Source organism: Magnolia sinica, chromosome 5, assembly GCF_029962835.1.
Source record: "Magnolia sinica isolate HGM2019 chromosome 5, MsV1, whole genome shotgun sequence".
Taxonomy (NCBI): domain Eukaryota; kingdom Viridiplantae; phylum Streptophyta; class Magnoliopsida; order Magnoliales; family Magnoliaceae; genus Magnolia; species Magnolia sinica.
This window is the reverse complement of record NC_080577.1, coordinates 14,832,500-14,860,499: the sequence shown is the minus strand read 5'-3', so window position 1 is coordinate 14,860,499 and position 28,000 is coordinate 14,832,500. Positions and strand designations below refer to the sequence as shown.

General features: G+C 39.3%; 1 protein-coding gene across 2 annotated transcripts; it reads right to left on the bottom strand.

Moving 5' to 3' along the window:
- LOC131245524 (putative ubiquitin-conjugating enzyme E2 38) lies at window positions 1-27,999 on the bottom strand. Of its 2 annotated transcripts, XM_058245050.1 has the most exons (8): window positions 27,717-27,996; window positions 27,470-27,575; window positions 3,117-3,254; window positions 2,479-3,045; window positions 2,296-2,359; window positions 1,223-1,362; window positions 820-1,131; window positions 1-662 (listed from the first exon to the last, which is right to left on the bottom strand). In XM_058245050.1, the coding sequence occupies exons 1-8, from the start codon at window positions 27,755-27,757 to the stop codon at window positions 345-347; spliced, it is 1,686 nt and encodes a 561-aa protein (XP_058101033.1). In that variant the 5' UTR covers window positions 27,758-27,996; the 3' UTR covers window positions 1-344. The 2 variants fall into 2 exon arrangements, with proteins under 2 accessions (XP_058101033.1, XP_058101034.1); XM_058245051.1 differs by lacking the exon at window positions 820-1,131 and having other exon boundaries at window positions 27,717-27,999.
- Window position 28,000: the final 1 nt, after the last annotated feature.

The following is a 28,000-nucleotide window of genomic DNA, read 5'->3' as shown; positions in this document are numbered from 1 at the left end:
TCATTTAAAAGTGCGCGCTTCCATATAAATAAAATAGTAAAATCCCAAAGAGAGCTTTGCATTGTCCATAGAACAGCCTACAAAGAGAGCTTTGCATCGTCCATAGAACATCCTACATGGAATAAACATCGAAACTACCACCACCCCATATCTACACCTATTTACAGTGTGTGTCTATTTATATATGTATATATATCTATTCGAGAAACTGAAAGAGTAGATAACCATGCCACTTTTACCTGTCCAATCTTATCCGTGGAGGGAAAAAAAGGGTAAAAATCTCAGAATGTCTTATATGCAAAATGGCGATGACTTCTTGAAGTCTCCGCTTAGGCTTCTCCTCATTAGTCAAACTTGTGGACTCGGAGCGTTAGCATGGCAGTATCAGTGTTCTCTGGCTTATCAAGAAACTGCCGACAATCAGCGCCGTTGTCAGTAAGAGCTACCAAGAGCCTCGGGAATATCTGGCCGAGGTGAGTCTTGAAATTCGACGAGCAGGTTGTCATGTTGCCCTCATTCTCATCCTTCACCTCTCCATTAGAATGGCCCTTCACCTCTCCAACAGGACTGCCAACTTGAGTACCATCCATGTATGCTTTACAAGCCTGTAGAATAGTATGGGCCCGCTGGCGGAAATGTCCAGCCACAAAGTCTTCAAAATGCTGCAGATAAAAAAGATCGGGTCAGAGAGAAATCATGTTACAAGGGTCAATGGATTCAGTTTACAGCGAATCCTACATGCTCGATGAAGTAAATTGGAAGGTTCGAGAAGTAATGGAGAGATCCTACAAAACACTCACTGGGATATTACAGTCCTACCTTTGGTGGTCTCTTTAGAGTGTACATCATTGTCTTGCAGGACAATATAAAAACATCCTCATTGTACGTGAGGGATTTCTTCTCCCCAGCAGGCTGGCCGGCTGATTTTTCATATCCTGGCTCATTGAAATAAGGCTTCGCATTCAGCACAAGGCCTTGGATTGAAACCAGGACTTGCAGCATGGTTGATTTGCCAGGGGTCCATAGCTCGGATTTGCTGCCACTCCAAGTATTGAGAAGGCTAAGACAGACTTTCCCACAATTGTACAGGTTAGGGTTCAGTCGAAGGCCACCAGAGTAGTAGTATACCAGCTGCCCAAAAAGGGAAAAAATGGTGATTCTTATATTGTTTGGTTGACTATGTTATATGGAATGTCTTATTATATTGCAATTGATCACCTACCGGAGGGTGAGAAGGATAGGTAGGAGGAAAGAAAATGTCGAAGAAGAAGAGCCCATCATGGTAGGGAGTTCCGGCAGCTCCTATAATGACAGCCCTCAGAAGATCCAGCCTCTCTTCATAGACTCTAACAAATATTGTCTCTGTCAAAGTGAAAAAAGGAATAAGATAAGGTGTGTGCACGTGTGTGTGTGTGTGTGTGTGTGTGTGTGTGTGAGAGAGAGAGAGAGAGAGAGAGAGAGAGAGAGAGAGAGAGAGACTATTATTTTTAAAAATAAAAGCAACACGGGAAACCAGAACATGATGTCTTTCATAGAAGACAAACAAAAGGATGCTTAGTCTAGCTACCTGTTCCCCAAGTGGAAACACAATTGGGCTTATTCCAATAGTGAAACTGAGAAGCTAATATTTCATTGTCAGTAGCAAGCATGCTTATGTAAGGTGTTGCGTTTGGATGCGCTATTGGTATGAATTGCAATGATTAGTTCAACTGAACCAGAAATAACCATTAGGTAAGCAGCCCTCATTTGCAATTATGTCCAGTAGTGAATCCATAAACAACATATGATACAACCATAACTTGGATCTGAGCACAGCGTGCCATGTCATGGAACAAATGACATATTGGAACCATTCAATGACATCACCTAAAATCATTTGTAAATGAACTTAGGTCTACAGTCATATGCATACATAAACTTGGTATTCCTACTTTTTTGGTGCATTTGGATTTTACTAAATTCACATTGAGCAGAATTGCCCCTGAGCGAAGTGGGTACTGTTCTCCACCCTGCTCATTGTTGAATGGGGTTCCTCACCTTCCAAGAAAAGCCCTTTTTCAAGTACTGTGGGCGCCATTGAAATTGGGACAATAGCCATTTGAGCCTTCTTTTTTTTTCTTTTTTTCTTATTTTCCAAATGGTGCCTTAATTACCATTAACAACAACCTAATCATACACACAAAGAACAGCACACCCAGGACAGTTCACTGCTCAAAAGGCTTGATTAGAACCAATGAGCATATATATTATCTCAAGGTCACTGGTGTTAATAAAATAATTAAACAACATAGACACCTGGTAAATCTTTCTCCAGGATCTTCCACTCTTGCTGAATTGTTTTTGCCCAATCCTTTGGCGCCTGTCCATAAAAATAAACAAAATAAATAAATAAACGAAACATCAGGCCAAGTAAATTGTACATATGGGGCAATCAATAAAAGTAAAAGAGCGCCAAGTTCATTTTTAGAACTAAGTCACCTTCTTTGTTAAAGAAACTCCATGGAAAGCTTCACTACGTGATTGTTCTCGTGGTTGAGCATAATGGTGGTCAGAATAATCAGCAACGGTATCAAAGTGCTTAAACTCTCTAAATTTCTTCTCAATCTCATCTTCTCTCTCTTCCTTTTGCTTGCTTGTACTTGGCAAGCTTACACCTCCCGAACTGCTTGTGCCTGGCTTAGAACTAGAAGGCATCAACCAAGGGACGGAAGCCTCCACCCCAGGAGGCAGGTCTACTGCATCGAATTGAGCATCTAAATTTACATCAAAACCATAATAATCATCATCACCACCACCGTCATAATCTTCATCTTCATACTCCAGATCCTCATTATCATCATACTCGTAATTTTCATCGTCATCATAAGCATCATCGTTGTCATCATCATTAGTCACCGAATCAGAATTGGATTTGTCAGGACAGTTCAGATCCAGTGATGCCGGTCCCAAATGTTTGAGAGGATTTGTAGGAATTTTGAGAAGATTCAGAGGAGCGCTTTCAACTTCAACATCTTTATTAGAATCATTGCCCTCAGCCAAGGCATCCTGGAAAAAACCAACACATCATCACATATCTGCACAGGCTGTGAACAAGGAATGCGTAAACATGGGCATACCTCTATTGGCTTCTGCCAATTCTTAGCATAGCCCATTGTTGACTTATTCTTGGCAACAATGGTATCTGTCTCCCCAGTGATCACAACTCCTGATGGATCCTCCTGTCCATCTATTTCAATTATGTCGCGGGGAACAACCTAGACAATTCATATAGATATTCAGGAAGATTGTTTACAAATGATCAGCGATGCTTTGAGTTCCATATATATGTCACCGGATAGATTCAATCAGAGCCGCACGCAAATCAAATTTGGGAAATAGTCAGGACTCAGGGAGGTGAAGATTGGAGATTAAGTTAGGAGATAAAAATAGCAAACAATGAATTAGAAACAATTCAATGCATTCAATGCTAGATCAGAAATTACACAAGCATGCATGTGTTGGGTGGCACGAGATTAGCCATGTGCCCATCAGAACTTGGATCAACTACTCAATGCAAGTAAAACTTCAGAATTATTTTGCAACAAACAATAGCTCGGACCTTAACCATAGAGCTTATACGATGCCCTTACATTTCTGTACATCCTGGATCTTAGGGGGGAAAAAACTTGTTTGTAGAATGGTTCTCTTTTTCCACTTCCCTTATTAAAAGGAAGGCAAATAATTCAAAGAAGGCAAACAATTCAAAGAATACTGCAAAAGAACTCAATGAAAACCTGTAAACAAGAAGGGGGAAAATGTCATAGGACAACTAAGAAAGACTAGTCCATTTCTCCCTTTGAAATTCCATTTCAATTGCTCTGTTGCAACCTCTTCAACACTGGTTTGGCCTTCTACAAAAATGGAAACCAGATTCATCCTCATCTGATAAATAAGATTATTTTTATTTATTTATTTATTTATTTAAAGTCTCATGAAGAGCATGAATAGTCTCCACGGCTCCATCTTTCATCTAGTTCATTAATGACACGGGATGGCCTCTGCCATGAACGCACTCCTAGCCTTTCAATCAAATTGAAATCAGTTTCTTGAAAGTGTTAATCAGTGCATTAGCTTCTGCCATGATCACAGATTTGCTCGATTTTCTGGACGAGTCGAATGCAAAGCTGCCTATTTTTCAGGGCTCATCTTCCCAAATCCTTCCATTTCTCCTAGGGACTACGCTTGACCTTCGGGGAAGAACTCAGTGGGACACTTCCTTGGCCACCTAGAGACACGTTTTTGGGAACTCCACGGAGGTTGGGAATAGTGTTAGGCCCAGAAGCTGCAGTTCTTATTTCTCTATCTGCTAGGCAAGCCATGTAGCATCTTTTTGAGTTTGCGCTTTCTCCTTGGGGTAGCATAGGCAACAACCTATCTTGTTGAATAACCACCACCTCTTTGCTTTCCATTCCAGATCCTGGAATGCTTTGTTCAGCAGGTATAGAATGACGTCTACCTCTATCATAATTTATGGACATGTCGGACCTGGTCACACTCACAATGGAATATGAGGTGTTAGACACAGCAACCATGGCAAACCCAACACGAAGTCACATCTGTACGGTTGCATCATACTGTTGGTAGTAAATATTGACTTCTAGTTCGTGAAAAATACAAAACAAAAACAAATTTATATGCATATAGAAGTACATTAATATTATTACCTTCAATATATGTGTTATATAAATTGTATCGCACAAAAGATAAAAATAACAAGGTTAAATAAAATCTTGTCCCTATAGCCATGTCCAACTGTATTCAAGATATGTTTTTTTCAAGTGAGTTGTTTTCCTTATGTAGTCTCAATGGCATCAATCTGACCAGATAACACGTAATGTAGGACCAATTCCAGTGCTAGTTCTACAACTTGGACCCAACTTACAGCACGTCAACGGCACAAGGTTGTAGTCTGTTCCCAAACATAAAGAACATTTCAGAAAGGAACCTGAATGGGAATAAGAAAAAAAGGTCGAGTCTCTGATTTCTCAAAGACGACAGAGTATATTTCTTTAGTAACTCTTAAAAAATAACCCAAACTATGTAAAGAATACTTTGCTTTCATAAACACTTGGTGCAGAAATAAAGTAAGCTTCCACTAGAAGTAAATACAATCATTACTGCAGGGAAACAATGTATGCATTGGTTATGGAATGTTAAAGAGGCATTTACAGGAGGAGGTCCAATGGTGTATGTTGTTAGCAGATAACATTGTTTTCATACCTGAGATGAGGGAGGAGGTGAATACAGAGCTAAAACTATGGAGGGATGCTTTAGAATCTTAGGGGGTGTTTGTTTTTAATTCACACGGTAAATACATAGGAAATTTGTAATAATTATTTACCAGGGTAATTCCAACACTGCTCCCAATGCAGATGTTGACGTTTTTGCATTTTGAACCTTAAAATCGAGGGGCGTGAATTTCATGTGGGGCCCACCGATGTATATGGCTTATCCATGTCGTCCATATGTTCTTCTAAATGATTTTAGGGCATGAGCCAAAAAAATGAGGGAGATCCAAAGCTCAAGTGGGCCACATGAGAGGAAACAATGGAAATTGAACACCTATTGTTAAAAACTTCTTGGGGGCCCCTAGAAGTTTTGGATGAAGCTGATATTTGTGTTTTCCCCTTCTCCATGTTCGTGTGACGATATGAACCGGTTAGATAACAAATACACAATCTTGTGGGCCTTGGGAAGAAAAAACCTTTCATTGGTCCAAGTTCTATGGCCACTGTTTCTTGTAATGTGGGCCACTTGTGCTTTGGATCTGCCTCATTTTTGGGCTCATGCCCTAAAATGTTCCAGTAAAACAGATGGACGATGTGGATGTCACATACATCACAGTGGGGCCCACAAATTTAAGTCAGCACTTTTCAGACCGGTTTTTGAGGCGGAAATACCCATCTATTTTCAAACAGGAGCAACGAGTAATAATGACTTATTTCCCAGGCATTTACCATGGAAATGGAAAATCAAACAGCCCCTTGAGGTTTTTAAATCAGTTGAATTGAAACATAGTATAGGGTATGCAAATTTAATAACAATAGAGTGGAAAAGAGGATTTAGTTATGATTGCCGACGAGGAGATAGCCCAAATGACCATTTTCAATTTCTTGGGTCAAGAATTCATGAGAGCAGACAGATTGAGAAAGATATTACCCATTTAATTAGGGCTTAGTGGATAAAGTGGAGATTGTGGCTCTAAAGTTTAATGTGATCGCTGCATAACAATCAAATTGAAGCAGAGATTTTATAAGATAGCTAGCTATAAGAGCAGCCATGCTTTATGGGGCAGAATGTTAGGTAGTGAAGAAAGAACATGTTCATAGGATAAGTGTAGCAGAAATGAAGAAGTTGAGATGGATGAGTGGCAACATGAGGAAGGACTAGACATAATGAATTCAAGGGAACATAGGCATAGCATCATTAGGTAATAAGACAGGGGAAAGTAGATTTAGATGTTCTTCCATATGAAATGGAGACCAAGAACTGCACCGAAGTGAGCTGGTTCAAGCGATGTGGGTGGAGGTGGTAAGAAAAGGGGAAAGGTTACACCAAAATGATGTGGGTGGAGGTGGTAAGAAAAGGGGAAAGGGTACACCAAAATGATGTGGGTGGAGGTGGTAAGAAAAGGGGAAAGGGTACACCAAAACGATGTGGGTGGAGGTGGTAAGAAAAAGATTTGATAACCCATGCTCTAACTGAGGCAGTGTTTTAAATAGCTACATTATGTAGCATGTAGCTTACACTACATAGCATAGCATAGGCTTAACACTAAGTAGCTCATGAAAATAGCTTAAGTCTCGTGTAGCTTAAGCTACATGATAATTTGTGTATGATAAATGCTACATAGACTATGCTACACACTACGTAGCTCACATTACAAGTTATTATTCACTACAACATGGAAGTCAATGTTTTCAATGATTGGTTACAAATTCCTATTTTCAATAAAAATTACTTCAATATTTTCAATTCTTTTAGTAAAATGATATAAGTAACAATAATAAATCAATTTCATTTCTCTTTCTTTACCTTTTATATTTAATCATTGCTCTTTCCTGTTACTTTAGGCTGTGTTTGGTTGTACCAAATATGATGAAATTTTGTTAATTTCATTATTAATCAGTCTAATTTGGTGCAGAATATCATAAATTGGTGCGACCACATACAACCTTGATTAAAAATCTAGAAGTAACTTGTAGCTTATGCTACACACTATGTAGCTTATGCCACATGCTTCAGAGAGGTGAACACTACACTACACACTATTCGCAATTTAAAACACTAAAGTGAGGATATGGTTCTTGATGGAGTGGATGGCAAAAAAGGATTCATGCAGCCAACCCAAAATAGTTAGTATAAGGCTTAGATGATGATGATGATGATGATGATGTGAAAGTGAGTCCATCTCCTCTCACAATCAAAGTAAAATCCATCATATGAGAAAGGTGTATTGCAAGAGAAAATGAACCATGATATTCAATAATAGTAAAGGTGGCTGTAATGGCCAGCCTTATGCCCATTAGGATAATGGCCATAATGACTATTTCAGCCCTGTAACGGTCGAAATCCTTTCCAACGGAAAAAAAAAATGTAAAAGCCCCGTATCGGCTGGTTATGGCCACATATCAGCCAGTAACGGCCATAAAGGGTGCATTACAGAGTATTTTTTTTTCACATTGAGCGTTACAGCCCCATATCGTGTAACGGGCACTGATGTTACTGTTACATAATCGCTGTTACATCGTTTACATAACCATTATTTAGTACCTTGAATGAGATACCATCTACAGAGCCTTGGTGTAAAGTACATGGGAGTTGAGGGTTGGAATGTCTGGATGCTGCATACAGTTGCCATAAACAGTCTTGCTAACCAACAGCAAAAGTGACAACTTAAGGAACATCTTGCAATCTTAAACCAAGGATAGTTATGGGGAAGTGGGGAAGCCTTGACTACCATGTCCTGGCATTCAAATCATCAAGGGACATGGGCTACGTGTGCCTGATCTAGTCTCACCACTTCACACCCACTAATAGTAACTCAACAAAAATTTGAACCCCCACACTACATAATGAAATCCACTCATCGTAGTCATCATTGCCATCAACATCACCATTGACATTTTCTTTTTGAGAGAGATACCATCATCATCATTATCTCGTAATCATAGTCTTTTCCCAGCTACTTCAGATCATTTTATGAATTTTATCGTCGATAAATCAAGAGGTGCAGATAGCAAAATTATTACACCAAGAAAAGAGGCAAGGAGTGCAGGCTGCTTGCACCAGTTCTTCATGGGAAAAATCCAAAAAGTTTGATGATATGATGTCCCTTTAGCAGCCATCAACTAGAGAGAGAACAATATCAAAACGCCTACAAATTCATTCCAAACTTGAGTCCAAAAGAGGCAAAACCATTGGCCTTCCAACTGCCAGCCTCGTGAACATCTGAAACATATATTTCCCAATAGTATATTCTAAGCAAAATAAAAATTACAACAAAAGCACAAGATCCTGATATAACCTCATAAAAAAAGTACAGAACGAAACATGATACAAGAAATTGGTGCTGCCTACAACTTTATGTCATATAGCCTCATAGGTGGTGAGATTAGGTTCATTGAGATATTTTAGTTTGTAGGCCATACGACATTTACTTTCCTACAATATTGTTCCAGTAAGTTTTCATGCATTATCATGTCATGGTTTGAAAACTTAAAACTTGCACTATCTTTAAGCAGCATTTTAAGTATCGACGATATCAGCCGATATATCCCACGATATATATTGTATCTCACTTGTGCGATACGAAATGCACAAGTATTAGGATATATCCCACATGATCGATCCAGCGATCATTTTCAATTGCCGATCCTCTTTTTTTCTATAAATCATGTTAAATCAGTGTCAAATTGTTACAAATCATGAAAAATCATGGATTGGTAGCTTCAATTTTGAGATTTGAAGATGGGCCAAGTTGCGGAAAATTGAAAAAAAAAAATCAAAATTTCCCAATTTCTCGCAAATCGGTTGCAATCTTTGTGTTCAAACATAAAATCAAACATGTATCTAACTTGATCTAATGATTCTTCTTTTGCTTTTGAATGTATTGCTACTGCCTGTGTTTCCATGTCTTCTTACATTTATAAATTATATGAATAGACTTTGAATATACTTGCATCGATTCAGTTAGATAATGCATAAATTAGGACCTTATACAAAGAAAACCTATCATGTGCACTTTTTTTTTCTTGTTTTTTTTGTAATGCTTAGATTTATAAGTGTATATTGATATCTTTTTTAACAATCACTAAAGTTACAATGAAAATTTCAACCAATTTCCCAATGTTTTCCCATGTTCCCAACAACATCAATACATTACGCAATATAATTGCTATATCCCATGTGATAATCGATACGTATCTGTATCCCAAAGGTGCGATATGTAATGCGATACCGATATTTCGATCATTGTCTTGAAGTGCTCTTTACTTGAGTGTATTGAATTTTTCTCCGTATTCCTTTATCTTCGTGGAGAAGGTTTTCAGCATCTTCACTTTCAAGCCTCAAAAGTTTTCAAGTTTCCTACTAAATTTCTTGAGTTTTTTATTTTTAAAAAAAAAGTTTTGTGCTCTAATTATTTAGTTTCCGATAGACATCATGCAGATTTTCGGCATTGGGTGATGCATTTAAGACCCATACAATAGTCTTCATTAGTGTTTGGACCAAGATTACTAGTCGGCATGGATTGTCGAGTCTGGAGGATCAATTCTATGACCTGGATGAGCCATATATGCAATTGGATCCAGTGCAAGCTTGTTTGGTTAATACCTCAATGTTTAGAGATTAGTTGTTGATGATTTTATTCAACTAGAGATATTTAGAAACATTATATTTGTTTCATTTTCTTTTTTGTAAAAAAACAAAGTCGAGGTTCATTGTATCCCTTTGTAAAAAGGTCTACAAAAAGATCCTTAGACCAATTTATGGATTAGTTACAATGAATTTTGATGAATAAATGGATGTTTTTTGATTTGTCAATGAAAATATTAATCTCTTGGTGAGATGCCATTAGACCATTGGTGAGATGCCATTATATTGGTAGAGTGACTCTACCTAGTTCATGTTTAAATTCCACTACATCCGTTTCTATCAGGGCAAGTCTTTACTTGGATTTGTTCATTTCAGCCCTCAGCCATCCCACCAAGCTTGCCCTACATTTGATTTTCAGCCCCTAGTATGTATGTTTTGAGCCACCCATTCCTCAACTTTGATATATGAATGTTCGTACTATAGTTGCATGAAGTATGAAGCAAAGCGGTAACAAATTCAGGTGTAGGAGAAGGGAAGTCTTTTTCAAAATGTTAGCTAGTATAATGTCTAAGAAGTGGGAGCGGAAGCATGACTCGAAGTGTGTATGGCACCTGATTAGAAGGATTGTACAACTAAGATTTGTACACTTCTTACAATTTCCTATTCAAACTCCAGTCCCTATTATGATCATCATTATCCTTCATATAATTCCTATACAGGTGGCATTGATTATTATTAGCATCCATTTCATCATGCCTGCAACTGGAGGATACAAGAATCCTTCCTTCAGCCCTAACATAGCCCAATGAAAAAGCACCATCTGCATTTGTCGGATATGGGCCCCACCATGAAATGCATAGATTCCCTTATTTGAAACGTCCCTTTTGCCCTTTTCACTATGGTCAGCCCTAATGTGGCTCAATGAAAAAGCACCATGTGTGTTTGTCGGATATGGGCCCCCACCATGAACAAGCATAGATTCCAATAGTTGAAATGTCCCCTTTGCCATTTACATTGTGAGGACCAAATCTGATAAGCACATGTGGCACTTTTCATTTAACCACGTCAGGGCTAAAGGAACCCTGATTGCAGGGAATCCAGGTCTGACCTAGCTAGTTATCTTCTAATACGGTACAATATAGGGAAAGCTCGCTGCTCAAGTGGTTGATTTGACTCAACCAAACTTTCGAGGATAAATACCATCTTTCATTGTCTAATGCAATATTAGAGGATGATTTAGATCCCCCCCCCCCCCCAAAAAAAGGCCTATTAATGGGTTAGGTCTTGGTATACCAATCATGGTATTAAAAAATGGTTATGTATAAGATGTGTCGGCAGATATGTAAAGGAAATGGCCACCCCCATTACGTGATATGGGGTGATTTGGTTAGCTGTGAAAAAATGGGTTGCATCAGCCAACACAGCCTGTATCAGCACTGTTATGGGGGCAATAAGGCCGTTAAATGCCAATATTGTCATAAGGAGCCTATTTATGGGGGCGATGAGGCGGGTGGATCATACGAGGTGGTACCCATGTGATTTGGGGCCCACGAGGGGGGTTCGACCGAGGTCCTAACCCATGAGATGTGGGGCCTGGGTTATAAGATAAAGGGATTAATTCGCCATACACTAATAGTTCAAGCTTTTAGAGCAAGTGGTTAATTGTCCTACATCAAATTAGTATCAAAGCAGGAGGTCTCGTGTTTGAGACTCCTCACCAAGGGTGATTAATAAAGGGGCATTTTCACACCGGGCTCGAGTGGGGTTGTCTGTAGGATGCAGGGGCGCACTCGGGGTGGGCAGGGCCCATGGGGGAGGTCTCGTGTTCGAGACTCCTCACCGGGGTTGATTAATGCGCATTTCACACCGAGCTCGAGTAGGGTAGCCTGTGGGATGCGGGGAGACACTCGGGGTGGGCGGCCCGTGTGAGGTGGTACCCATGTGATTTGGGGCCCACGAGGGGGGTTCGGCCGAGGTCCTAACCCATGAGATGTGGGGCCTGAGCTATGAGATAAATGAATTAATTCGCCATGCTCTAACAGTTCGAGCTTTTAGAGCAAGTGGTTAATTGTCCTGCATAAGATGGCTAGGAAACTAAAAATGACAGTGATTTGATTTTACATTTGGCAGATTGTTGGACATTTTATAGGCAGCTAAAATGAGCAACAATAAAATGACTAAATTAAACAGACAATTTCCCATCAATAGGAGGTTAGTATAGTTCAATCAATCTGAATTTTCGATGTTGACCTATTTATGAAGTGCCCAAAATTTGGATGGTTTAATCATAGTTAATGGTTGAGAGACTACGTGAAGGGCAACAACCCTTAAACACTCAACAGTGCATGCCGTGTGTGCAATTTCTGAGTGCTTAAAGTATCAACAATCACACTTCAAAAAGTAACAAAAAAAAAAAAAAGTAACACGGAATATGGTACGGGCATGGAGATCATTATGCTTTTTGGGTAACCGGAGGATGTCATTGTTACCCATGTCATACTATAGTAGAAGGAAAAACTGGAATATGGTGGAGCCATCTCTCTATGTCACAAGTGACAGATAACTCATCATTTGGCACCGTCCATCTTGGCCCTTCCTCAAATGGAAAATAGTTGAAAATATATACTAGATGGGATGATTCTAGTGGGTTCAATCATTGTCCTTCAAAGGAATGCTAATAAAGCTCAAAGGTCGATGGTCAAATATTCAACACCAGTTAACGGTTATATATTGGATCCTTTGGTTGGTTTGAATTTTGAAAGATAAGCCATCCCAATGTCTTGCAGAGAGATGGCTCGACCATATTCCGGTTTTTCCAGCTCCACCAATTCATATCTCATTTCTCTCTTTTCAGTCAATCACTCACATCCCTTTCTCTTTTCGGTGACTCCAATGTCCCTTTTAAGGAAAGGGATTATATGATGCACATGGACTAGTTATACTGCAATCCTTGCTGTCCCAATTGCCAACTATGCTATCCTGGATGGGCTTCGGGGCTAAGTAGAGAATGTGGATAGCTGCCTGCATCGGCTCGGCCCACTTCTCAATTATTCTCAACGGATCCCCTAAAGGATTTTTTAGAAGTTCAAGAGGCCTGCGCCAGGGAGATCCCCTTTCTCCTTTTCTCTTTCTGATTGTGGCAGAGGCGCTGTCTTCTATGTTATTCAGAGGGCAAGAACAGGGGCTTCTACGTGGAATTACACTGACTGGTCTTCCCAACCCTCTCACCCACATCCAATTTGCAGATGACACTCTCATCTTCTTAGAAGATTCGGCGGAATGTATTGATAACCTCCTTATTGCCCTTCGCTGCTTTGAAGCGGTCTCTGGACTCAGGATTAACATGTCCAAATCTAAGATTATGGGTATCAATGTCCCTTCACCCACGCTTCAGGCCTATGTAGACACTCTTGGCTGTCAGGTAGCCGCTTTTCCAACATACTTCGTTGGCCTTCCTCTCTAAGTGAGTCGACCGCCGAAATCCATGTGGGACAAGATCATCAGCAAGTTTCATAAGCTCCTCGCCTCCTGGAAATGCCGTTATTTATCTATGGGAGGTCTCTCACCCTCATCAAAGCTGCTTTGTCTAGCCTTCCCCTCTACTTCATGTCTCTTTTCAGGTGTCCCGGTCAAGTGCTCAAGGCCATTGATAAAATTAGAAGAGATTTTCTGTGGTTTGGCAAAGAAAATCAGAGGAAGTTTCACTTGCTAGACTGGAATGATGTCTGCAAGGTCTTCAAGGAAGGCGGGGCAAACGTGAGGAACCTGAAAACGATGAACTCCGCGTTGCTAGGGAAATGGGTCTGGAGATTTGCTACTGAAAAGGAGGCTTTGTGGGCGTTGATAGTTAAAGGTAAGTATGGCTCATCTCGGGGGGACTGGTGGCCTAAAGATTCGCCGCTCTACAAGGTTTCACATATTTAGAAGGGGGTTCTTAAAGTGAAAAGTTCAATTATTCAGCACAGCACGTTCGAGCTGGTCAATGGTTCTTCTATTCGGTTTTGGGAAGACCCTTGGATTGGGGAACGGCCCCTCAAATTCCAATTTCCGCAAATCTACTGCCTGTCCCCTACGAAAGTCTTCCCCATCATTAACTCCTACTCTGTTTCCTCTGGTCGCATCATCTGAGATATCAAAACCTTCAAAAATCTTGATGATAGCGAAGCTTCGAAGTTTGAAGCTCTCATGGAGTGCGTTCTTCGGTCTGCTCCCCTCAGTAACCAGCCTGATAGCCTCCTTTGGTTGTTAGAGAAGTCGGGCCATTTTTCCATTAAGTCTCTATACGCTGTCTCCCGCCCTGCGAATCCTCGTGTTCAAGATGCATCTCCGTTTATCTGGAAGTATTCAGTTCCTCCTACGTTTATCTATTTTGCTTGGTTAGCTGGCCGCAACAGAATTCTTACCGTTGAAAATCTGGTCAAGAGAGGAATGCAGATTGTTAATATTTGTCTTTGCTGCATGAGTGAAGCTGAATCAGTCAACCACTTGCTAATTCACTGTTCCTTCACGTCTAAAATTCAGGCCGACTTCTGTCAACATTTTTCTGTAAGTTGGTGTGCTCCGGACTCAGCGGGAAGCCTGCTCTCTTCTTAGAATGGGCTGAATGTTGGGAAGGCCAAGTCCATCATTTGGCGTATGGCAATTATCGCTACATGGTGGGCTGTTTGGGAGGAAAGAAATAATCGTTGTTTCAACAATGCTTCCTCCTCCATCTCGGTGGTTGGAGCTAGGGCCAAAAAGTTGGTGATAGAATGGGCTTCTAATGTAAACGATTTAAGGCTTTTCGATTTTATTTTTCTTGGTTGTTAGGGGTCGTCTGCCATCTCGGTAGTATTGCCCTTTCCCCCTTTTTTTTTTGGTTTTCTTTTGTTCCCTTTGTTTTCTTTCTCCCACTGTTGTTCCTCTACTCCTCTTTTAATGAAGTTGCTATTGCTTTTAAATATATATATATTTTATAACCATCCAATTTTCCCTTGGAATTTGGACCAATCACCATTTTCATTTTAACCATCATTTGATAACTGAATAACCATTAGTTGAGTAGTCATTATCACTTGACGAGTATCATTTTACAGATATGTTGAATCAACCATGTGTGCCATAACTTGAATGGTGTAGAGAGGTTAACATGACTGCCAAATGTGAGGAGGATATGTCAATGCCTTTTTCTAAAGGGTGGTAAACTCTCAAATGCTCCTAGCCCTAAAATTTGAAGGGAGATGTAAGAGATGCTAACATGCAGCATTTTATGGAAATTTTTCCATACAGCCAATTTTGCCCACCAATGTGTCACTTTCCTAGAACATCTGATCCGTTCAAATGGTGTGACTAATTATAAAGACAATCTGTGGTGAAAATCAAGATGGTCCACTCATCAAGATTGCACACCGTCAAAATCATTTGGCAGCCAATGATCTTACCTAGTATATGGTTGTAGCATTGTAATGTGTGGATATGCCCAAAGCCCAGGTGGTCTTATGGTTAGGCCCACCTTTCGAATAGCTAGGATATTCTATAGAAGTGCCATGATGGTGAGGAAAGAAAGCATTGCATGAAAAACTTTCACATAGACATTGTATGGGAATCATTTCACAATGAAATGATAGCCAAGAAGTGGAAAGGGCTGGCGCCTAGCGGTCTTTATCTTTTACCCTCTCTATCTCTCTTATGAAAAAGCAATTTTGCTCTCCAATGTGAAATTTGGTTTTACGAGCCATGGTGATTGTGTTCGGAAGCTTTTTGATCAGGCAAAATTTGAAAAGATTTACTTCCAATTAAAATAATTAAGATTCCTACTTTTTCTCTTTTTATTTATCTTCTCTTATTGTAGAAAGTGATATATGTATGCATGTATGCAGTGTTCGAAATATCAGTATTGCATTACATGCCGGATCTTTGGGATACAGATACGTATCAGTTATCGCACGGGATATATCATTTGTATCGGGTAATTTATCGCACTTTTTGGGAAACATGGGGAAACATTAGGAAAATGGTTGAATTTTTCAATGAAACTTCGGAGATTATTAAAAAAGACCTTAATACACACTTTTAAATCATAACATCTCAAAAAAGAAGTGCACATAATAGATTTCCTTTGTATAGGGTCCTAAGCTATGCGTTGTCTGACTGAACTAATGCAATTATATTCAAACTAAATGCATAACATTGTATGTGATGATCATTTCATCAAACACTCCTAAATACTTCAAAATTACTCAATTGACAGCTAGTTGAAGGGAAATTTCAAAAAAAAAAAATATTTAAATAATATTTTATTAATTTTTAAATAAAAATTATTTGTATGTTTCAAAAATTCACAAGGACTTAACAAATCAAAAGATCAACCCTCATCCATGCTTGATTTCATGTTTGGAGTGCAACATTGCAAGGAACGTGGGGGAAATTTTGAAAATTTGAAATTTCCCCAAATCGGATCGCCTACAGTTCAAATTTCAAAATTAGAGTACAAGTGATGATCATTTCAACAAATACTCCTAAATACTTATAAATTGGTCTCAATTGATAGTTGGTTTAAAGAAAATTTTGAAAAAAAAAAAACATGGAGAACATAAAGAACCGATGGATATCAAAATTAAAGCTCTAACTCCATAATTTTTCATAGAAAACATGAAGAGAACCAATGGATTTATAACTATTTGACACTAATTTAACATAATTTCAACAAATAAAGGGATCGAAAATTGAAAATGCTCACCAGATCGAACATGTGGGATATATCGGCACTACTTATGCATTTCGTATCGCATGGGTGGGATACAAGATATATCGTGGGATATATCGGCCGATATCGTCTATATTTAAAACATTGTATGCATGAATGTAGGTATGTGTGTTTAAACAAATGGGTAATTTGGTATGCGATGGTTACCCAACCCAACCCATTTTCTAAACAGGTCGGATGTGTTGTGCTTGAACCAGCCTGAATTTAAATATGGGTCCAAAAATTGGACGCATGCTTGTTTAAATCGGTTGGATCTCTCTAGAAACCACAGGGTACCCATTATCATCCCTAATCAAGAAAAAGAATCAGATGCATACCTTCCCCTCAAAGCCAGGAGAACGAAGAGAGAGATCCCAACCAAAAACAAATGTCTTCGTTTGTAATGAATTAGCCATGACTCACAAGAAAGTAGGTGTGAAGTACTAAAAAGCAAATCAAACGACACAAGCCACAAAATCTTCTTTTGCGTAAAAGAAACTAAAATGATTGGGTTTCACCACCATGGGTAAGACATGGTTGGAACTTAGAAAGAGGGATGTAAGATCAAACATGACTTTGCACACTAAAAAAAAAAAAACAAAACAAAACAATAAATGCAAGGCATGATATTCAACTTAGCAACTTGCCACAGCCTAATCTAGCCAATTGAATGATTTGGCGGAGCCTAATACACCTCATTGAATAAGGAAGGATATGCCCAACATATGCACCTCCAAACGAAGCTTAACACAAAAACACAACTAAAGTAGAGAATAAATCCAGAATTTATTGAATTCAAGAGTGCCTTGAGAATACACATGTGAGGACCTTAAACAGACTTCTTGGACGTCCAACAAAGGAAACTTTCTTAGTGTCCTTGACAACTAATGATTTATTTTTTTGGGACGAGACAACTACAGATTTATTACAACAATAGAAGACAAATCAAAGAAATATAATAAATAGACAAGAAAGATCTAATGAGATTCGATGGCATGGCTGGCCGACTGGTTTTGCATAACTAGCTGATTGGATTATGTCCCATAATCAGGAGGGTTGGGCCTCCTTGCTAATGGGCCAACTATGGGGACCGGGCTTGGGCCTAATGGATCTAGGCCTGGTGCGTGGGTCTTGGGTATAGTTGATGTGCCTTGACCTGTACAAGTTCTCCCCGGCTTGAAAGGACTCAAAGGCGGTAGCTATAATCCATGTAGCGTCAGAGAGGCCATCATTGCCAATGGATGAGAAACTTTTACAAACCACCTTGGCGCGTGCAGATGATTTGGCTCTCAATAACATCGATGATCATGTCTATTGGTGGCAAAACGCTTTGTAGGTGTGGTTAATACAATCTATTGCATTTCTTTTTACCCAAGTTGGCAAACCTTGCATAACTGATAGGTCTTCACGATAATTGATTTTAGATGAGGCCAAAAGTATCTATCTCCAACAAGGGTAAGTGTCTTATCACGACCTAAGAGACCACTTCATCGATTGGTGTGTAATTATCTTACCACATGCTCGCATATGGATGTGGCTGGTGTGCAAAGTTGTATCTCTAAAAACTAGTAGCCATCATGAATGCTGAAATGTTGATGTATCACATGCTCTCTATTGAGAAGTATAAATGTCCAAAATCTGTCTTCCGTATACCCACATCGTATCCCTTCGAATCCCAAACCAGTGACAAACATCGATAACAATAAATTTGTATGACAACTTAAGGCATTAGTAAGCTCATTGTCCTCGCTAGCCTTGTGACGAATGATAAAAGAAAACTCCTATAAATAAGAACTCCACTTAACACAATGAGCACTCGTTTTTTACTGAGAGTTTAGATGCTTGATTACTTCATGATCAAAGTACAAGACGAACTCTTTGTCAATCAAATAGTGACTCCAGTGTCATAGTCTGAACAACAACATATCTCTAAGTCAGAGAAAACAATGACAAACATGCCAATAAAAGAGTGCAACAACTAGATCATGATGCAGATGAAGATTGTGCATCATGAAGAAAATTAGCATCTAGCATCAAGTTCAACATGAAGATTGTGCATCATGAAGAAAATTAGCACCTAGCATCAAGTCCAACATATTATCAAGCTAAGGAATGGGGAAGCAGTACTTCATTGTAATTTTATTAATAGCTCGATTGTCTACACATATACGCCAATTCCCATCCTTCTTGGAGGTAAGAAAGGTTGGTATGGCACATAGGTTTAGGCTCTCTCAGATGTAGCCCTTCTTTAGCAACTGATCAACTTAACGCTTCAACTTTGTATGCTCAATTGGACTCATTCGATATGTTGGTAAATTAGATAAGAATACTCCTGGGACCTTTTTAGAGAGAGAGAGAGAGAGAGAGAGAGAGAGAGAGAGAGATAACAACATTTTATTGAGAAACCCACCAAAATGCAGGAAAAGAATACAATGCTACATTAAGACAACACAATAGGCAAAGAGAGAACATCGGTAGGAGCAGAGTCATGAGGAACCCAACTCTTAATAAGGCCTATGACAGCCCTAATAACCATGTCCACTGTGGATCTTCCACCCTTGAAACACCACTCATTCCTCTCTTTCCAAATTTAACTAAAAAGTAGCCAACATAAGGAGCCTCCAAATCTTTTTGCCTGCTTTCCCACTGCCCCCACCATGCCACACCCAAATGAGATTCTCCAACGATTCTGGCATAACCCACATCATGTTAACCTCTTGAAGGAAAAAATCTCACACTTTCTGAACGAAGACTCAATGAATGAAGAGATGGCTGATCGATTCTGCGTCCTACATGCACATCAAGCAAATGTTAGGGAGAATGAGAGTCCTTCGCTAAAGATTATCAATAGTCACAATTCGTCTTATGCCCATAGTGGAGGCAATTCCCCAAACTAATTATCAGGGACTACATCTTGGAAGTCATGGAGCATGGATTTAACTTCACTAGCAATAGACTCATCCTAATCAATAACAAGCTCTTGACAGGGAAGAGGTGGACTTCAATGTCTACGTATGGACCGCACTCTCCAAAACAAATGGTAAGTTGTGGGCCAAGTAGGAAATAGTTGCACATGGGTGGCAACTGGCAAGTTCAGTGGTGCATCGGAGGGCATTTCAACATAGTCAAATATTTGTTTGAAAAATCTATGAGAGAACGAATACTACGTAGCATGGATGATTTCTCAACATGGGTATAGAAAAATGAACTCGTAGATCTTCCAATGGAGATTGTCAAATTCACATAGTCGAACGGCTAGGCCAGACCCAAACAATCTAAACTGGATTGGTTCTTTGAATCAGCAAATTGGATAGAGACGTTTCCACTAACATCTTAATGAGGCCTTCTAAGAACTATATCTAACCACTGCCCCATCTTCTTAAAGGTATCAAAAGAAGATTGAGGTCCAAGACCATTCATATTTGAATTTGCATAGCTTGAAGCGGATGGTTTGGCAGACATGGTAAAATAATGGTGGGGTTCTTTCTTGGCAGAAGGCCACCCGGGCTTCATACTCTTGCAAAAATTGTGTCTACTAAAGGGAAAATTAGGATGGTAGAAGAAGGAGATTCATGGCAAGAGGGAATTAGGATGGTGGAAGGAGATTAACAGCATGAGGAAAGAAGAAACAGGTGCCATCCTTCCAGAAATCCAATCCTTAGACGTTAAGGAGGAGGGAAGGCCTTTATCAACAAAAGAATTGGCAAGAAGGGAGGTGCTTACAGTCTAATATAAGAACCGGTTGAGGGAAGATGAGATTAAGTGGAGACAATGCTCGAGGGCTACTTGGCATAAAGAAGGAAACAACAACATAGTTTTTCCACAGAATAGCTAGTGCAAGGGCAAGGGTAAACAAAATTCATAGTGTGGTAGTGGACAGTGTTAGAGTGGAAGAGAAAGCTAAGATGGTAAAGGCCATTGTCAATTTTAATGAGGGGTTGCTGACTAGAGAAGGGGTTTTACAGCCTAAGATAGAGAATTTGTCTTTCCAATCTCTTTCGGTGGAAGACGCGCTAGTTCTTGAGCGCAACATCTACTAGGAGGAGATAAAGGGAGCTGTGGATCAATTTGTGGATGAATTGGGGAGAGACAAGACATGACCGAATGGTTTTCCAATGGCTTTCTTCCAATTTTTTTGGAATACAATTAAACCGAATGTGGTGGCGTTCATTCATGATTTCATTGAGAAATGCAAGCTAGCGACAGAATTTGCGCCTCGTTTATAGCATTGATCCCAAAGAAAGAGGAAGCGGGTAGTCCTTTTGCGAGGAGAATTTGGTTTTTCCTGTTATTGGGGTTTCATGGGTGATGCCAAAATCTATCCCATTCAATATGGCAAGAGGAATAATCAACGCTTCACAACACGTCAGGTATTGTAGCGAGAGTCTTCTCTAAGGCAAAATACTCAATCATCGAATGGGCTACAACTTGTCTTGCAATGGAAGACAATTCTCTTGATACAAAGGGTTGGGATACATTGTAATTGTAAACATATACGGACTGGGCATATAAGGGATGTATATAGTCTATGTTTTGCTCTTTCGTATATAGTTTTTCCTTGTATATTCGCTGGCTGTTTACCTTTTGAATAAAGTTTCTATTATCTCTTAAAAAAATTAAAAAATTCTTGCTATCCATGTTGTTCTTCTCATAGCTGGTCAACAACAACTTCCAAATTGGCTACCCTTGCGAATAGCTCGGGAATTCAACTATCTCATTGTTGATCAGTAAGCCACCCTTAACAGTTGGACCATTACGGTTAGACATTGCATCAGGGGAGTGACATCAGCCAAGTAACAGAGAAAATATTGGGCAGTTTCTAGACTAGAACAGAGGACTGTTGATGGGTTGGGATTCTGGGCCTTCAGTGGGTTGGAACAAGGGCTACATTTGAACCATTAATGGGATAGATTTCTGACTTTTTAATGGACTGGATTTGGACTTGTTAATGGGCTGAAAATTGAAATAGGAGCTGGATTTGGACTGTTAATGGGCTGGATTTTCGAGCTTTTAATGGGCTTAAATAGGTGTTGGATTTAGATTGTTAATGGGCTGGATTTCTAGACTTTTAATGGGCTGAAATAGGGTTGTATTTCTGGGCTGGAATAAGGGCTGGATTTGGACTATTGATGGTTTGAATGGGAAGAGGTTTATGACTGGTTTAGAAGCGTAGATGTCCACCAAAATTTCTAGTCTCCCAATGTCGATTGGACATTTAGCTTTGTAAAAGAAAATAAAAAGTGAAGGGAGTAGAAGGAATAAATGCAATGAAAAAAAGAAAAAGAAAAAGAGTTAAGGGCCTGTTTGGATTCATGAAAAGCATGAGAAAGGAAATAGTGTTTCTTGGGAAACCTTATTTCCAAGAAACTATGGAAAAAGGAAATATTGTTTTCCTTGTTTGTTTTTTAACAAGATTTTCGTAGAATTTTAGAATATATTTCCAAGTTTGTTGCTTGGTAAAACAAAAACTTTTCTTGAAAAGATTTTGGGTAGTCACTAGCATGTGCTATATTAGCACATGTGGGTGGCGCATGTGGGATGCTTAGAGATGAATAGTGGCACACGTGGCATACACAACATATGTGGGCACTTGAAGCTGAATTGTGGCACGCGTGGTACATGTGAGGTGTTTAAAGTTGTATGGTGGCACATGAGGCGTAATACATGCATTGGCACATTTGACATGTGGGCACTAAGGATAGATGATGACACTTGTGCACAATGGCACCATTGACGCATGGAATGACTGGGAAATTGAAGATGGGCAATGGCACATGGCGCAAATTGATGCATATGGGGTGCTTTGCACATGTGGGGCACAAGTACAATGAATGGTGGTACATGTGCCACAATAGCAACATGTGGAGCACAAAAGAAGATGGATGGTGACATACGTGGCACATTAGCACATTGGGGGATCTTTACACACGTGGGGCATAAGATAAGATGGATGGTGGCACATGTGGCATAGTGGCACATGTGGGGCATGACTGAAGATGGACAGTGTCTCATTTGGCACATGTTGCACATGTGAGGCAATTGAACATGGATAGTAGCGCATTTGGGCCTTTACTCTTGCAAAACCCATTTTCCTTCCACTATGGGAAAATGCATTTCTTACGAGTGGATGATGGAAAATAAGTTCATTTACTTTCCTACAAAGATACAAAGTGAGAAATGGTATTTTCCATAATTTTCCACAAAGAAAGGCTTACCAAACAACAGAAAGTAAGTTTCATGGGAAACACTATTTCATTTCCCATACCTTCCATGAATCCAAACAGGCCCTAAAGGAAAAGATGCAGATGTTATGATTCATGAATCTAGGTAGAATGATGTGGTTTGAATGCAAATTCGAGGAGAAGTAATAAAAATAGGATTGGATCGAGTAAAAAGCAATGATCACCTCACAATTATTAATCCAAAACTTCAACCCAACCATTGGAGCCTGCTCTAATACGAATTTGGTGCAACCTGACATAGCCATTAAATGCAAAAAGATCCAGCTAACGCAGGCACCTCCAAGCCAAGCTTAACACAAAAATCACGACTAAACTAGAGAATAAATTCAAATTTTTATTGAATTTAGAAGTGACTTGAGAATACTTATGTAAGGCCCTTAAATAGGCTTCTTGGACGTACAAGGAAGACGAATCAAAGAAATATGCTAAATAGATAAGAAAGATTTAATGGGATTCAATTGGATGGCTGGCTGGCTTTGCATAACTGGCTGATTGGATTATGCTGCCTAATTAGGAAGCTTGGGCCTCCTTGCTAATGGGCCAACTACAGGGCCTACGCTTGGGCCTGGCCTCCTTGCTGTTGGGCCAACTAGATGTGGAAACTAGGTGCTGCCCCTACTCTTCCATGAGCAATAATGCAAGCAGCAGAAACCAATAGTAGAATGTCAAAGTAACTGACACAATCGACATTGGAAAAGATAATGGCATTAACAGGGGATTGAACAACATAAGTACAACAGTCGAACAAGAATGGGCACTTTTAAACTGAGAAAATTCCATCTATGAAGCATTGATGAGTGCAACAATAGCAACAAAGCATGAAATGTTGAGCATTGATGAGGATACCCATGAGTCCAGGAGCAGAAAGTCGATATGGTATGGATATCACCACCTTGAGTAGAGATTTTCCCATTTAGATCACATAACATACATGTCCATTATTTTGAAGTTCTAGCATATTGGGAGAACCAAATCACCAATATGATGTTGCACTAGTGCAACCCAATCATCAAGTCAATGAGATCTCAACATCTGAATCACAAAGAAATAGACAAGAGCACATCCAAAATAATATTTGAGCAATGAGGGAGAAATACTTCATTGACATTAAGCTTCTTAAAAATTACAATACTTATAGAAAAACTCACACTATAGAAAATTTTGGAATGCCTACCTCCTACACCACTACCCATTTTATAGACCTTAAATGAATCATCAATGAGAATCCCCCCAACTAAGAGATTGATTTCAAATCAATCATAAATTCATAATTGATTTCAAATCAATATAATTTACCTAAGATGGTAAAAGCCTAAGAATAGTAAAAGCAAATTTAGGAAATAATCCTCCAAATCTCCAATCACATCTTCAAATTAGCCTCTATATCTTCAATCGCATCTCCCCATATCCTCAATCACATCTTTAAATAGGCATTCATATTTCCCACAAATAGGAAATTATGAACCTTGATATTTAGGCCCCAAATCTACAAATAAACAGCCCAAAGTCAACACATGTTGGGCCATGCAGTGGATTGTGAGCCTAGGTGGGCCACAAGCCTGCATCAATTCTCCTCAGCTTTGAAAGAACTATACTCAAGTTAGAAACCAATCTTAACCTTTGGACTTGTACTACCTCTATAACGAATCTTCTTCTTTAGTGAATGCTGGTGGTGCAACCTCAAGTGTCAGCTCGGTACAACTTTTGTTAGAATCCAACATAAATGATGTCTCTTTCACTTGCACTTTTGTGGGCGCCAACTTATTTGTTATAACTTTAAAGTTCTTCATGGATCCTAAAACACTTGCCCTGCTTTTCATGTCATAGTCATCTTTTGCAAATGTGCTTCAATTTGAGTGTTAAGATATGTCTATAAATGTGATTTCAGTGGATCCATCAATTGATCCATTGGTAAATTCCAGTGTTGGTCCAACGTCAATTCATCGATCACTTCATATGTCAATTTTTCCTTTGACTTTGAGGATCTCTTAGTTATTTCTGAAATTTCTACATCAGTTTCAGGTTCTCTATCATGTTCCAACAATCAAAGGATTCAATCATTGATGTCTTCATAGGGACGCCAGTGGTTGGTTAGGACATTGGTGGGGAGGACTTTCCCCCTACGTGTCCACTTGCTCTAACTTCGGTCTCTAGATTTCCTCAATGTCGGAGCTCCCCCACTTGATTAATAAGATTGTCTACTTCGTGCGTGAGTTGATCTACCTGCTTTGTGAATGCGCAGATCAATTGATTTATTTGCAAAAACTCTTCTTATGCCACCCCTTTGAAGCCACTAAGAGATGATGTAGAGTCAGTTGTTTCCTAACAATCACCCCGCTCTAATACCAAAATGGTGCAACCTGGCTATCAAGTCAATGAGATCTTGACACCCGAATCATAGAGAAATGGGCAAGAGTATACCGACAAGAATATTTGAGTAGATGGAGAAATAATTTTTTGATATCTAACTTCTTCTTACAATGCTTAAGAAAAAACTCACACTTCAAAATTTTCAGAATGCCTACCTCCTACACCACTGCCCCTTAAACACCATAAATGAATCTTCAATGAGAATTCCCCCAACTAAGAGATTGATTACAAATCAATCATAATTGGTTTCAAATCAATCTAATCTACCTAAGATGGTAAAAACTTAATAATAGTAGAAGCAAATCTAAGAAATAATACTCCAAAACTTGAATTGAATCTTCAAATTAGCCCCAGTATCTCCAATCACAGCTTTAAATCAGCCCTCCATATTTTCCACAAATAGTAAAACTTGTAAATGTTGTTGATATTTAAGCCCTAAAGCTATAAATAAACAGTCTAAAATCAGCACATGTTGGGCTCTACAGTGGGTTGTGGGCCTAGGTGGTCCGTGGGCCTACATATACAAACCAATAATGAGTCACCAAAATGCTCTTCAACTGCTGAAGTTATGGTGTGATCACCTACAAATAGTTGTACAGTACAACCAATTTCTTTATGCCTTCAGAATTTTGCTTTCAACTTTGCCCATTTTCACTGGCAAAATATTTGTAAAGAATGGATTGTTTGTAGGTGTTATAATGCAGAGATAACTGGCACGAAAAGAGAAAATCCTTATCAATGGCTGCTCATTAAACCTGTTGTGGAGAAGAAAATTCATTGTTATATATATATATATAACTAAAAGAGTAAAATATAACATGAACAAGTTCCAATCATGCTTTTGGATGCACGTGTGGATTGAATTGCAAGCATTCAGTTCAAACAAGAAGAAATGACAAAATTTAATGGGCAACATTCATAATGAGAAAGTAGCCTCCAACTATTACCTTCCTTTCAAGTCCAACATGAAAGGATCTTTTTTTTTATGGGCATCCGATGTTTTATAAGTGAAGAAAAAACAAAAATATAAAGAGGAAGAATAAAGGGGTAAGGCACTGTCTATGATGAGAGACTCTCGCCGCTCTTTGGCAAGGTCATTGGCAAACTTGTTTGCCTCCCTCAAAACATGACAAAAAGATACATCCAGAGGATAAATTTTAGAGATGGATTGTTTACATAAGGCCTAGTAGAAAATGCAGGATTTGAGAGAGGCAATAAATGATATTGACCCACCATGTGATTACCTATGTACGTTATTAGTCATGAATATGGACATCTACCCACCATGTACCCACCATGTGATTACCTACGTACGTTATTATGATGAATATGGAAATTTACCCATTTTAATCAATGCTTTGTAAATACACATGTATATGTGCATATATGTAGCCATTTTTACACTCAATTTTCTTGAGTCAAGGCCATACTAAACCCAAACTTCTCATTCTCTGATTTTTTTTCACATGTTTACTTGCAAGAGCAGTCCATGCAAACGCTTCAATTCTTAAGAATTGAATTGCCCAAAACCTTGTAGTAGGGGAACGATCCATTTCTAAAGGAAGTTAGGGAGCCAACACTGAGAGAGAATTTTGGAACTATAAGAAGTCCCATCTGCATCATCCCTAATCAATAGAAACACCAGCAAGCTGTCTGAACTGTTCAAAGAACCCAGTGTCGTCATCTGTCATATTACGCCACAAGATGACGTTCCACACAATTTTTCCTCCCAAAAATTCACAACATCCACTGATCATAGCTTCTCCGCCATCTGCCTTGTGGCCAACCGAAACATCTTTTCCTGGATTTTAATCCTATTTCACACTGATGCTAACCTTGAAAGGCACAGCACCCCTTAAAACACTGCCCAATTTTGCCAAAACATCTCTACTGCCACAAGAGCCCAGACCCTCAATTAGAATTTGGTTTTCCCACTTCATTAGACTACTGATAATTGCAATTCATCAGACGCAAATCACTACCCTATATGCCATCGTTTTCTTCCAAACATCATGATTCGAACAGAAGATTCCACCCGAAGCAGTGAGAGCAGCGCAGATCAGCATTCAACAACCAGCAAAAGACAGATAACAAAACACAGGATAAAATAAAACAAGAAAATAAAGATTGTCGAAGAAACCCTAATTTTTCAACTTCCAAGAATGATTACTACATAGATTTATAAATGACAAAAAAAGGAAATCGAAAAAAAAAAAAAAGGAAAATAAAATCGAAAAAAGGAAAATCAGGAAAAAGGAAAATAAAATCACAGCCTTACTTGATTCCGCTTGCGCTTGGACTGACTCGATCCCTCCGCATCGAAGGAACCGACGTCGATGATTTCCGGATCCTGCAGCGAAGAGCTGCCGGGCAACAAACGGAATCTGCACGGAAACCGTCAACACAGACGGAAATTCAGACGGAGGGAACGGAAACCTTGGAGCCGAAGAAAGAAAGGAAAGAGAGAACGTATAAAAATAGAGAGAGAGAGAGAGAGAGAGAGAGAGAGAGAGAAAGGGACTGACGAGTTGCTGGAGACGTATTTGGCTAACGGCGGCGGCTCCATCAAGCCGGCTAACGAAGGGAGAGAGGAAGACGGCTTATTGGCTCGGCGCGGAAATAGAAAGAATGAAGGGGTAGAAGAGGAAAATGAACGTGGAAATAGAGAATTTGCGCGACTGGGATTTTAAAACAGCCTTTCTACCCCTTTCTCTCTCTCTATCCTTTCTTCTTCGTCATCTTCTACTGGTGCGTTTTCTTCTCCTTCTGGAGAGAGAGGGAGAGACGAGGACTCTGACGAAGCTTATAT

Bases quoted from the DNA above. Each gene is read 5' to 3' on its own strand.
- LOC131245524 (XM_058245050.1), bottom strand. From the start codon at position 27,757: ATGGAGCCGCCGCCGTTAGCCAAATACGTCTCCAGCAACTC. The intron at 27,576-27,716 runs GTCAGTCCCTTT...GTTTCCGTGCAG, and splicing joins AAATACGTCTCCAGCAACTC to ATTCCGTTTGTTGCCCGGCA. The intron at 3,046-3,116 runs GTATGCCCATGT...GGTTTTTTCCAG, and splicing joins ATTGGCAGAAGCCAATAGAG to GATGCCTTGGCTGAGGGCAA.